General features: G+C 43.6%; 1 protein-coding gene across 4 annotated transcripts in view; it reads left to right on the plus strand.

Moving 5' to 3' along the window:
• The window catches only part of VGLL4 (vestigial like family member 4), a 152,841-nt gene that overhangs the window by 66,594 nt on the left and 72,935 nt on the right, over positions 1-13,312 (plus strand). The window contains exon 1 of one of the 4 annotated variants that reach the window (XM_043442243.1): positions 12,368-13,036. The exons of 2 other annotated variants lie outside the window; for them this stretch is intronic. In XM_043442243.1, coding sequence (XP_043298178.1) covers positions 12,955-13,036 — 82 coding nt within the window. In that variant the 5' untranslated portion in view covers positions 12,368-12,954. Of the gene's footprint in view, positions 1-12,367; positions 13,121-13,312 lie in introns of those variants that run through there. One more of the 4 variants, XM_043442247.1, reaches the window with a different exon arrangement.

Consider the following 13,312-nt stretch of genomic DNA (forward strand, 5'->3'; position numbering starts at 1 on the left):
GTTCCCAGGACCCCTCACACCGCACGTCCCTGCCCACCTGGGGATAAAGAGGAGTCCTGGCGTGCACGTGTCTGGCGTTCATTGAGTGTTGCTAGTGGACAGAATCTTAGTCCTTTCTGACCACAGAGCACCCCTAGTTTAAGGAGAGAGGCTGAGAACGAGGGGTCCATTCGCCCCTCCCGCATCAAGCAGGACTGGAGATGTGTGAATCTAAGTGAGGGAATCACTTCCCCGTGGGGAGGGAGTTAGCTATTTCTAGGGTTGATTGACTCACCTCGCCCCCTGGTCACGCCCACAGGTAGCTCCCTGGGATGCCGGTGAGCTCTGGGAGGTGTGGAAGGCAGGGGGTGTGAAGCTCCATTCAGAACCCCTAGGGCGTTGCTCCAGGACCTCAGGGGCCGGAAGTGTGTCAGGATGATGTGTGGACCTATTTTCAGACTGTACTGAGTGTAGTTCTTTTCTGGGTATCAATTCAAAATATGTCTATCTGGGCCCCACCCCAGATTTCCTCTGCCAGATTCTGGGCCTGGCATCCATAGCTTCCAGGGCTTCCTGGTGACGCTAATGCTCGGCCAGGGCTGAGACCCTGTCTTCCTTCCAGTGGCTGGATTTCTGGTGAGCCTGTGACTGAGATGTCCTCACAGACAGAGCATCAGTAGGGAACATCAAAGGATGATGGCAGGACCATGCTGGCAAATCCATCCTTGGAAAAACTGAATTGCTTGTGTTGTGAAGAGAATTTTATGGTATTGACCTTTACTTGATTTAATAGAATGTCTTCAACCAAAACATTTCATTTTATTTCATATTTCCAAAATAGAGTTGACTTTGTGGGAAAAAAAAAATCTGAACCATCTGCTTGCTTTTTGAAGACCTTTTCATCCCTCTTTGGTGTTTTTTAGGTCAGTAATTCATCCAGGAAAATTTAAATATATACTCTTTAGGCACTGCATGCTTAGTTGTGAAGTCATGTCTGACTCTTTGGGACCCCATGGACTGTAGCCCGCCAGGCTCCTCTGTCCATGGGATTTTTCAGGCCAGAACACTGGAGTGGGTTGCCATTTCCTCCTCCAGGGGATCTTCCCCACCTGGGGATCAAACCCCTGTGTCCTGTGTGTTCTGTATTGCAGGCAGATTGTTTACCCACTGAGCCATTGGGGGCATCCTATAGGCACTGAGGCATATCCAGAGAAAAATAAGACATGGGTCTCACTTTAAAGAGATGACAGTGTGGTGAAGAAGATGAATTTGTTTACAGTTGTTAAGGTACAGTTTTCTTGTAGATGCATGTTAACTCCACATTGCAAAGGATCTTGTTTCCTATCTTTTTATTCAGCTGCTTTTTAAATCTACCGTAAAACTCATCCCTTGCAAGTTAACAGTCATTGTGGACTTCAAAAACTCTTCTTACTTTTGGTTAAAAGAAGACCCTGGGTAGAGTGGAAAACCGCTGCTTCCGATCCCAAGTCTACACTCTTGGTGTGAGCTTGGACAAACTTCTCAGCCTGATACCTGTTTCCTCATTCATAAAACGGTGATAGTTATTGTCTGTCGCTCAGTCGTGGCTGACTCTCTGTGGCCCCATGGACTGCAGCACGCTAGGCTTCCCTGTCCTTCACCGTTTCCCAGAGTTTGCTCAAACTCTTGTCCATTGAGTCGGTGATGCCATCCAACCATCTCATCCTCTGTCATCCCCTTCTTCTCCTGCCTTCAATCTTTCCCAGCATCAGGGTCTTTTCCAATGAGTCGGCTGTTGGCATCAGGTGGCCAGAGTATTGGAACTTCAGCTTCAGTATCAGTCCTTCTGATGAATATCCAGGACTGATTTCCTTTAGGATTGACCGGTTTGATCTCCTTGCTGTCCAAGGGACTCTCAAGAGTCTTCTCCAGCACCACAGTTCAAAGGCATCAATTCTTTGGCGCTCAGCCTTTTTTATGGTCCAACTCTCATATCCGTACATGACTACTGGAAAAACCTTAGCTTTGACTATACAGACCTGTGTAGGCAAAGTAATGGCTCTGATTTTTGTGCTGTCTAGGCTTGTCATAACTTTTCTTCCCAGGAGCAGGTGTCTTTTAATTTCATGGCTGCAGTCACTGTCCATAGTGATTTTTAGCCCAAGAAAATTAACTTTGTCACTGTTTCCCCATCTCCTTGCCATGAAGTGATAGGACCAGACACCATGATCTTTGTTTTTTGAATGTTGAGTTTTAAGCCAGCTTTTTCACTCTCCTCTTTCACCTTCATCAAGAGGTTCTTTAATTCCTTTAAATAGTTGTGAGTTTTAACAAGAAACAAGATATGTGAGCACCTAGGGCTCCACCACGTGCCACGCCCAGCATGTAGTAAGAGTCCTGTCTTTCTGTCCCTTTGGCTTGGGGAAGCTGAAGGCAGTAGGCAGTGGATCTCTTGAGCTGCACCAGCCATCAATTACATTGATTGCCTGACTGAAGAGAAGGATTCTAGGAAGGGTTTGCTGAGCTAGATCATGGTTTCTCGGCAGCGATATTGCTACTGTTTTGGTCAGATGATTCTTGGCTCTGGGAAGCTGTCCCGTGCATTGTAGCATGTTTGGCAGCATCCCTGGCCTCTGTCCACTAGATGCCAGGAGTCCTGTCAAGCTGTGACAGCCAGGCATCGCCAGAGTTGCCCTGGGCTGCAGCATGCAACATGGCTCTCTCTGAGAGCCACTGGGTTAGACCGTCCGCCTCTCTTCTGCGTGATGGAGCCTATCGCTCTGTCCCTTACAAGCATTTAAGGGTGTTTGCTCTTGGTCAGAGAAGTGCGAAGTAGAACTGCAGTGAGGCTGCTCCGTACCTGCCCGAGTAGTGGGAATGAAAAGATGGAAAGGTGCTGGCAAGGGTGTGGAGCGACCTGAAATCCCAGACCCTGCTGGCAGCAGAATGCACGCTCGTTTTTGGTCACTCAGCTGTGTCTGACTCTTTGCAACCCCTTAACCATAGCCCACCAGGCTCCTCTGTCCATGGGATTTCCCAGGTGAGAATATCGCAGTGGTTGCCCTTTCCTACTCCAGGGGATCTTCCTGATGTCGGGATCGAATCAGTGTCTCCTGCGATTTCTGCATTGACAGGTGGATTCTTTACTACTGAGCCACCAGGGAATCAGGCGTTTAAATTGGTCCAAATGCTTTGGGAAGCTTTTTGACAGTATCTACTTAGACTCAACGTATGCTTGCTGTAAGACCTGATGTATCTACTCCCAGATATGTGTGCAACAGAAATGCAGTCAACGCTCACCAAAGACGGGGACTAGAATATTTGTAGGGGCACAATTTATAATGTCCTCCACGGAGAAACTACCTAAGTGTTCATCAGATGTAGAATGAAGTGTGGTCTATTAGAGCCCTGGAATACTGCACAGCCATGAAAAGCGTGGTTCTTCACCTTCATGTAAAAATAAGGATGCCATTCATAAATATAAAATTGAGTGCAAGAATTTAATCACACAGAAGTACATACCATATGATTCTATTTGTATTAAGTGGTCAAGCTGCTCACATGCTTTTCAATATTAGGATAGAAGTTACCTCATGGGGTAGTTGCTGGCAGGGGCACTAAAATTCTCTATTAAAAAACAGGTATGGTGTCTCTTCTGGACTGGATCCTAATTGGTTGAAAGGGTAATTCTGGAGGTATAAAAAGGTTCTCAGGGAATGAAATACTGTGGAGGCAAATTGAATTGCTAGGTGAAGACTGAATCAGTAATTGGAACTATCATGGACATTGACCTTCAGATATTAAATATTTAGGACTTTTCTTCCATTGGACTTCTGTTTTTACCAGTTAGTTCTACCCAACCTGGCAAGAATATGTCTGTGGATAATTATAATTTGTGAGAATGTTAATATCATAATAATATTTTATTTATGATGGTTCTTTTGGATTTACTGAACTAAATTTTAATAATGAAAAACCACTAAGATAATCATTTTTGTTCATAAGGAAACATTTGTTTCAAGCATATAAAGCACTAGTTTAAAACCAGCAACTTATAATGTTTCTCAAAAGATTTCTCCTTTCTTGAGAATGCTAATTAATTTTTAAAATTTTGTATTTATTTTCTTTGTGCCACACGGCCTGTGGAATCTTATTTCTCTGACCAGGAATGAATCAAAACTGGGTCCTTTGGCAGTTGAGAGCACAGAGACCTAACCACTGGACCAACAGGGAATTCTAATTAGTTATGTTCCCTTCCTCCATACTGGTTTAGTCGGATTTATTTAAAACATCAGTCCCAGTCTGCACTTTTAAATGCTGTTTTTATCTTGTATACTATGTCACTTCAATTGTGTCCGACTGTTTGTGGCGCTATGGACTGCAGCCCGCCAGGCTCCTCTGTCCATGGGATTCTCCAGGCAAGAATACTGGAGTGGGTGCCATGCCCTCCTCCGGGGGAGTGAACCCACGGCTCTCATATCTCCTACATTGGCAGGCGGGTTCTTTACCACTAGTGCCGCCTGGGAAAATATTCATCAAGCAGATTTCCTATTCACTCATTCGATATCAAGTGAATTGGTTCTTAGCATGTTATTTTAATTTTTGCAAAGTTTAGTGAGAGTGGAACTGTTTGTTAAAAGATATGTACTCTGACTTTTTAGATTAAATAAGAGGCTGATTGTGTTTTAAACTCAGAAATCAGGAGGTTTGCTTTCCCAAAATTGTCTTTGCAATTTAATACTCACCCCTAGAGGGTGCTGTTGTATTGAAAGTTTAAATCCTGGTTTTGAAGAACCATTTTAAGTTTTTAAAAAAATTTTGTGTTAAAATCCCATTATATTACAGTACATTATCTAGTTATACTTAACAGAAGTTGAGAGTGTTTAGCTTAGAAATAGAGCAATTTTATAAACAGTAAAGGTCAAGACATACCGCTTCATGGCATTTGCTACTGTGAAGAATTTGACAAAACATTGCCAACTTTTCATCATCATTTCAGTGTGAGCAACTCCTAGTTAGAGAAATAAACAATGTTATGTGATACCTTTAGGAGTTCTTTCTTTGAGAGAAAATCTACTAACAGAAAATAAATATTCAGGTCCAAATCCTTGATGTGTGAACTGTTTGAAAATAAAATATTCGTATTGGTGTATGTGTTTTGTTTTGTTTTAATTCAACACTATATTGTTGAAGAGCCACTGTGTGCAAAGCAGTCTTTATAATCAGGTAGAGGAGAGATGCAAACATCATCTCATCATCTGCTTTATTTTAGAATTAAATGCAAGGATAAACCTGAGAAACAGTGGAATAAAGAGATGAAGCCTAGCTAACCAGGGCTCTTGTGGGACGTGGGGTTTTTTAGCTGAGCCTTTGAGGGGCTACAGAACTTTGCATTCTAAATGGTATTTAAAAGAGAAGAAAGTCTGGTTCCTTAACTCTTCTTTCTTACCACTCAGTGCTGTTTGTTTAACAGCACTTAACCCTTTTCTATGCTTTTACTTAAACCCTTTTCTATGCTTTTCCTTCTCGCGCCTTGTCTTATGAATTAAGATAGTAACATAAGAAGTGACAGTACTTTGACCAGTGAAGCGTCTAACAAACATTATCATCACTGTCATGTTGTTACTGCTCTTATTATACCGAAGAATGTATCCACAGATATAGGCATGCTGTTAACATTGTGTTTTTGCTCATCCACCTTTTTGGTTAACCGATACTATAAATCAAGTTATTACCATCAACTTGCTTTGTTCATTTGTTAGAGTCTTTTTGATTATTATCCACCTATTGGGTTGAAGTGATTGAAAAAAATAAATGTGTGGGAAGGAGAAAAATAAACTTTAAAATGGAAGCATTAGTTAAATATGTTGCTTAGAATTCTGGAAAGAGGAGAGCAGTGGAATCCACTGTCGGGGGCAGGGGGGAGCCCTGTTGGGTTATTTACATTTCCTGGGGTGTCTTTGAAGAAATTATTGTCGGACTTGACATTGAAATATTCCCTGCTCAGCAAGTGTGCTAATGAAAGCATTTTATTTTTTAATAAGTGTCTGGAGAGTGGTTTTGATCATTTGGCTTTTATGCGGCAGCTCACAGTTTTGCTGCTGCTATTCTGTACTGGTAGTCAAGTTTCTAGCAAATAGAACCACTTAACCTAGTAATTAGCCTGGGCTTCCTTCTGTCATCATTTTGCCATCATTATTCCACAAAGAGACTGAGACGCTGCTTTAATGAACATTTATGGAGCCCTTATTTTATGCTGTGGGGAGGTTGGTTTTCCTTTTCTCCCAATACTCATACATGAAATAATTAGTGAATAATAGAAGACAAAAGCATATGCGTACAGGTCCACATTCTCTGAAAGTTTAAATTACAGGGAGTTTTTCCTTGTAGGCTGCTTTCCTCAGCCCCCCAGATTTACTGAGATATAATTGACATACACCACTCTACTGCGAAGTGAAGAACTAAAGAGCCTCTTGATGAAAGTGAAAGAGGAAAGTGAAGAAGTTGGCTTAAAGTTCAACATTCAGAAAACTAAGATCATGGCATCCGGTCCCATCACTTCATGGCAAATAGATGGGGAGACAGTGGAAATAGTGGCAGACTTTATTTTTTTGGGCTCCAAAAGTCACTGCAGCCACAAAATTAATTAAAAGATGCTTACTCCTTGGAAGGAAAGTTATGACCAACCTAGACAGTATATTAAAAAGCAGAGAGATTACTTTGCCAACAAAAGTCCGTCTAGTCAAGGCTATGGTTTTTCCAGTGGTCATGTATGGATGTGAGAGTTGGACCATAAGGAAAGCTGAGTGCTGAAGAATTGATGCTTTTGAACTGTGGTGTTGGAGAAGACTCTTGAGAGTCCCTTGGACTGCAAGGAGATCCAACCAGTCCATCCTAAAGGAGATCAGTCCTGGGTGTTCATTGGAAGGACTGATGTTGGAGTATTGACAAACTCCAATACTTTGGCCGCCTGATGCAAACAGCCGACTCATTGGAAAAGACCCTGATGCTGGGAAAGATTGAGGGCAGGAGGAGAAGGGGATGACAGAGGTTGAAGACGGTTGGATGGCATCACCGACTCAATGGACATGAGTTTGGGTAAACTCCGGGAGTTGGTGATGGACAGGGAGGCCTGGCGTGCTGCAGTCCATGGGGTCACAAAGAGTCAGACACGACTGAGCGACTGAACTGTACTGTGGGCATCCCTCATAGCTCAGAGGGTAAAGAATCTGCCCTCAATGCAGGAGACCCAGGTTCGAATCCTGGATCGGGAAGATTCCCCTGGAGGAGTAAATGGCACCCCACTCCAGTACTCTTGCCTGGGGAATCCCATGGACAGAGGAGCCTGGTGGGCTACAGTCCATGGGGTCGTAGAGTCAGACATGCCTGAGAAAGTGCAGATACATACCCATACACACACATGTGCGCTCATGTCTTCCTTGGAGAAATGTGTATTTAGATCCTCTGCCCTTTTCTTTTAATTTTTTTTTTTATATTGAGTTGCATGAACTGTTTATTTTGGAAATTAATCCCTTGTCAGTTGCTTCGTTTGCAAATATTTTGTCCCATTTTGAGGGTTGTCGTTTTGTTTCGGGTTCCTTTGTAGACTGTTCTTTAGACAGATACCTCATCATAAACATCTCTAAATCTTACAAAGTTCTAAATGTTTGGAGTTTTTTAGTCATTAGTTGTTACATCTAAATCAAAAGGTCATATCATGGTGTTAAGAATTAGATATAACTGATCCATTGCTTTTGCTTCACCAGGGCGTATGTTCTCATCATGTGCTTACTTTTGTAAAAGTGAGGACCTTCCTGCACCCTCACTTTGATTATATGAGAAATATCATCTTTGTGGGTCACTTAGAAATGCAGAAGAATTTAACAAATGCCCACACCTCCAAGATAGCCACTGCTAACGTTTTGGTGCACTTCCCAATCTTTTAAATACATCTGTGTGTATTAGTTTTTCTGTATGTGTGTGTATAGTTAGGAATACATAAGCAAAATTGGTGTTGAGTGTACCTACTGTTTTTATTTGCTTGTTTTCAGTTAATATATGTAGCTCTGTTATCACACGTTTTGAGTATTACTGTTTCTTCCTGTCACTATGTATTTTAGAAGGAATTATAGTGGTTGCATGCTATTCTGTCATTGATATTACACAGTTTTCATGCATTCCCCGATTTTCGGACTTTTAGGTTTTCAAGCTTTCGTTATTGTAAATGAGAACGTGATAAGCAGCTTTATGTAATTCTTGTGGACTGCTCTGTAGAAAGTCACTGCCTGCTTACATTTTCACTAGCACCAACCCAAATTCCAGGGGCAGCTCACCTCACCAGCATTAAGTAAGACTGAGATGTCTTTGTTGCTGTGGTTAATTTGGCAGGTGGAAAATCACTTAATTGTTTAAAATTGGTATTTTTTCTATTTTTTATTGAGATCCAATAGGCTTTTTAAAACTATATTGCCCTCATGTTCTTTGCTCGTTTAAAAATAATTTTTAAGATTAGATTTTTTTCTGGTTTTCTATTTTCAAACATTCTTTATATATCAAGAATAGGTATCCTTGATTCACCAAGGTATATGTTACAGATACATTTTTCTGTTCTCTGCTTTGCCTCTCTATTTGGCTTTGGCATTTTCAGATGTAAAAAAACAAAATGTATGTATTCAAGTCCTTCAGTAGTTTCCTCTGTGACTTCTTTCTTTGATTTAATTATTTCAGGCATAGAAAATGTTTCCCCATTCCAAAGTAGATCTCATCTGAACATTTTCAGACAGCTTTTAAAGTTTTTTTTACCGTAAAAACACTATGATGGTGTGTTTCATGTTTCTGATTCTGTATACAGTTCCACCCTGGAAGTGTTCTTCCCTTTATGTTTGTTTGTTTTTATTGGAGTGCGGTTGATGTACAGTTTTGGGTGAGTTTCGGGCGTGCAGCAAAGTGATTCAGCGTACGCATGCATGTATATTTATATATGTACATGTGCTGAGTCGGGCCCGGCTGTGTGTGACCCCGCGGACAGTCGTCTGCTGACTCAGGGACTGAACCTGCGTCTCCTGCGTCTCAGGTGGGTTCTTTGCTGCTGAGCCTCCAGGAAATCCCTACATATACACACACACATATATTCTTTTTCAGGTTCTCTGCCATATAGGTTATTACAAAATACTGATTATAGTTTGCTCTGCTATACCATAGCTTTATGTTTTAAGCATCTGATAGATCAAATTTCTTCATCCTTTAAAAAAAAAAAAAAACTTCCACCTGATTTTCTGTGGATAAAACTTAGAACCACCCTTCCAGTTTCCTTAAGAACAGTCCTGTTGGTTCTTCTGTTGTTTGTTGCTGTTGTGTTGTTGCCAAGTCACGTCTGACTCTGATTCCATGGACTGTAGCCCACCAGGCTCCTCTGTCCAGGGGATTTTCCAGGCAAGAATACTGGAGTGGGTTGTCATTTCCTTCTCCAGGGGATCTTCCTGACCCAGGGATCGAACCCATGTCTCCTGCAGATTCTTTACCACTGAGCCACCTGGAAAGCCCATTGGTCCTTTAATTATGACAATATGAGTCAGTGAATGAACCTGAGAAGCATCGACATTTTCCAGTGCTCGGATTTCTTAATGGATGTGTTGACCATAACCTGAAGCCTGATCAGAATCTAGGTGAGTGTTCCTCACATCTGAGGACATGTCCCCAGTAGATGCTGACAGACTGCAGTCTGAGAATTGTTGAGTTAGATGATCCGGTGTGTGCTGGGGAGTAGGGAGTAGGAAGGAGGTCTGCCTTTGAGATGTGGCATTTATTGAGGGCTGCGATGTGCCAGACTCCTGCAGGACCAGCTGAGCTTCGATGCAGAAGGCATGGCCCTGGTTTCTAAAGCCTAGACTTGATTTGGATGGAAGCGTGTCCGTGGGCAAGTGATTGCATAGAGCGGGGAGTGAGGACTTGGAAGGACAGGGGTCCTGCAGGACAGAAGAGGTGGGTGCAAGTCTGGCGGGCAGAACAGGTGTTTGCTGGCAGACAGGCTGGAAGAGCCTTTCACAAGGAGGCAACACGTGCACCGAGACGTGAAATAACTCGGTTTTTGAGCGCCACTGTGGGCAGTTCCGTGCTTGAAGCGGAAGGTGGAAGACGTGGGGAGCTGGGATGGGACAGGGTCAGGCACAGAGGACTGACTGCCCTGCAGAACGGCCAGGTAGGACCGCCGCCCTCCAGCCTGGGGCTTCTCAGACTGTCTGTCTGTCTGGGAAGATTTGCAGGAACTAAGGTGACTGCCAGATTGCTACAGAAGTTTCTGCCTGTTCACTCACCTCTTCTGTGTTTCTCTGAGTGGGGCCGCACTGGCATCCAGGTCAGTGGAACAGACACGATGAGGACTGGGGATTTTTTTTTTTTTTTTCCCCACTGCTCATTATTCCAAACACAGGTCAAGGTGCACTTTTGGGCCTGTGTCCACATGAGTGGTTGCCTCTCGGAGACTGAGACCACGTTGTCCGTGACACTGAGTCATTAAAGCGATGTTACTAAATGTTTTTAATCATATCTTTACCACCTGATTGTTTGAATCTGGTTCAGTCATCATGGTTTAAAAGGAAAACTTTTCTTCTCAGAATAAGTAAATAAAATGAAGTATCTAAATCGAAGTATCTGAAGGCAGGTGATTTTTTTTTTTCCCCTCTGAGATAAAAGCAGTGGTTCTCACTGTGTGACAGAACCGCCTGGGACTCTTTAAAAGCGACGCCAATGCTGGGCCCCAGCTCCTCAGATTATTTTGGGCTGCACCCTCAGCATCAGGACTTTTGAAAGCTCCGCCCTGATTCCCAGGTGCCGTCAGCTTTCTCTTGTGTGGGGTGCGCGATTGAGAACTGATGTGAAAGAATGTAGTACCATAATTGTTCTTCAGAATCACCTGCATGGTTGAATCCAGACAAAAACTGTCAGTTGAACCTGACTCTGTACCTAAAGGTATTCAGTACAATAATATAGATCAGGTCTATATACTAGAGGCTACAAGAGTTTTCTTCTGACCTTCTCCATCAAGTACCATCAAGTGTTTTAATTACAATTGATGATGTACCTACTTTTCAGATTCTAGACTATATAATCTAGCATAGATAAATAGCCTTATAAATTAAAGCTTGTGAAATGTTGATTCCTCTGTTGCTTACTTCACCTGCTGTTATGCCAGTTACTGTTGCAACAGCGATGGCGACTTGGGTGTCGAATTTATCTCCAAATAAGATTCAATTAGCATAACTTGTCATAAACATGCCTGTTACCGAGTGCAACTGTTGCTAATCTTTTAACATACAAGCTGTTGAAATTACTTATTCAGTTCTTATTTTAGAGTATTACAATGTTAGGTCTTGGTCTACAATAGAGCATATCCCTTGACATTTTCTAAATCTCCAAACAGCATACCATAATATTAGTACAGAAACACTTCTCATGGTGACTTTCTAGCCTATTCATGGTGCCAAAAGCTAGCTGCCATCTCCAGAGAGAAAATTTTTTTCCCCGTTTATTTTGCTAGCGTGATCTTCATGTGCTGAAGATTCTGAACATGCAGTGATTTGCTGATTCAGTAAACAGCTTTTGGGCATCACTTGTCTGGATGTTGGAGTGTGACATTTAAGGCCCAGGTCCTACCAAGACAGAAGGACATGGCCTCGTGATACTCCGTGAGCCTCCGATGCACAGATGGAGCAGCTTTGTTATGTGCAAAATAAAAATAATTTTCATCCCTCCTACCCATTATGTCCATTAGGCTTTCTATTTTGGATCTATAGTCTTAACTTCCTTAAACTCTCTTTCTCTCTCCCCCCCCCCCCCCCCCCCCCCGCCCTCCTTGTGTTTTAGAAGTTTATAATATTAGGGAATAAAACACTCTACAAGTAGTTCTACCAACTAATTTGGGAGCCATAGACCATTATTTAATCCCTCTGAGCCCCAGTTTCCAGTGCTGTAAAAAGGTGATACCACCCCTGGCGTGTTTATGTGAGCTGTTATGATGGTTATGAGAGAAGTTATATGTAAAGTGTAAATGCAAAGTTGTAAAACAACCTTTAAAAGAGAAGGAAAGAAAAAAGGAAAAAACAAAACAAAACGGTGGTCTGCGCACCACAGCAAAGCCGTTTGGGTTCCCGAAACCCAAAAAGTGCAGCGGCAGCAGGGTTAAATTCCACGGAAGTTTTGCTTCCATGATGGATTTCTGACTTCTTTTTTTTTTTAACCCGGCTCCTGGAAAAAAAAAAAAAAAGGCGACTTCCTGGGTTTTCTCTTCCCTCCCCCGGTGTTGCAAAGCGGCAGGACGGCTTCCTGTCCAGAGCCGCTCGGCCCTGGGCCCCTCCGAGCGCGGGGACCCCCCTAGCCCCCGCCCGCCCCGGGCCCCCACCTCCTCTCGGTCTCCCTTGCAAACACTCGCTCCATTTAGAGCCGGAGCCCGTGCAGAGAGCATCCTGCCCCTCGCGGCGCCCCGGGGATGCCAGTGAGCATGCTCCGCGCGCCGGGAGGAGGCCGGCCGTGCGCGTTCGAGTCATTCCAGGCATAGCCGGCGGGTCGGCGCGGCGGACTCGCAGCGGGCTGTGAGCGGCGCGAGCGCGGCTTTGTCCTGGGAGATGGGCCGCGGGCTGCCCCTCCTCGCCCGGCTCTCCGCTGCAAGACACCCCCGTACGTTAGGCTTCTGAAAACGGTTTTTCTTTTTTTTTTTAAATGCTGGATTGACGATCCAGGACGCATACCGTCTGCACACGAGCCCTCGAAGGGTTTTCTTTCTGCAAGTTCGATTTGGTGTGCCTGTGTCTTTTTTTTTTTTTTTTTTTAAGACTTTTACTGACTTGGTTTTGATCCGAGGCCGGGCCTCCGTCTTCTGTGAAGTTTTTTTTAAAGAGGAGAGCCTGGAGCTCCTCAGCCATAGTTGACTTTGGAAACTGTACTTTTTTTTTTTTCCGGGGGGCGCAAGCAAAGAGCTGGTTTTCTGTGCTAGCCCGATCAATGCTATTTATGAAGATGGACCTGTTGAACTACCAGTACTTGGACAACATGAACAACAATATCGGCATTCTGTGCTACGAAGGTAGAGACCGTCCCTTCTAGAAACTGCCGCCCTGTTGGTTTTTGGGCAAGGCCACTCCTCCCCTCCCGGTTCCGATCGCCTTCTGTGCGTTTTGTTCTCATTTCTTGGGACTTTCAGGGTGCTCTGGAAGGCAAGCGGTGCTTTCCTCCGTACGAAGTGGTGTTGTTTGTGGCTCTTAGGCTTCAGGGGTTACACTGGAGAGGGCTGGGGGGCGGGAGGCGGCGAAATATATACATCGTTAAAACCTTGGCTTTATCCTCGCAACTCCTCACACTT

This window comes from Cervus canadensis, chromosome 22 (assembly GCF_019320065.1).
Source record: "Cervus canadensis isolate Bull #8, Minnesota chromosome 22, ASM1932006v1, whole genome shotgun sequence".
Taxonomy (NCBI): Eukaryota; Metazoa; Chordata; class Mammalia; order Artiodactyla; family Cervidae; genus Cervus; species Cervus canadensis.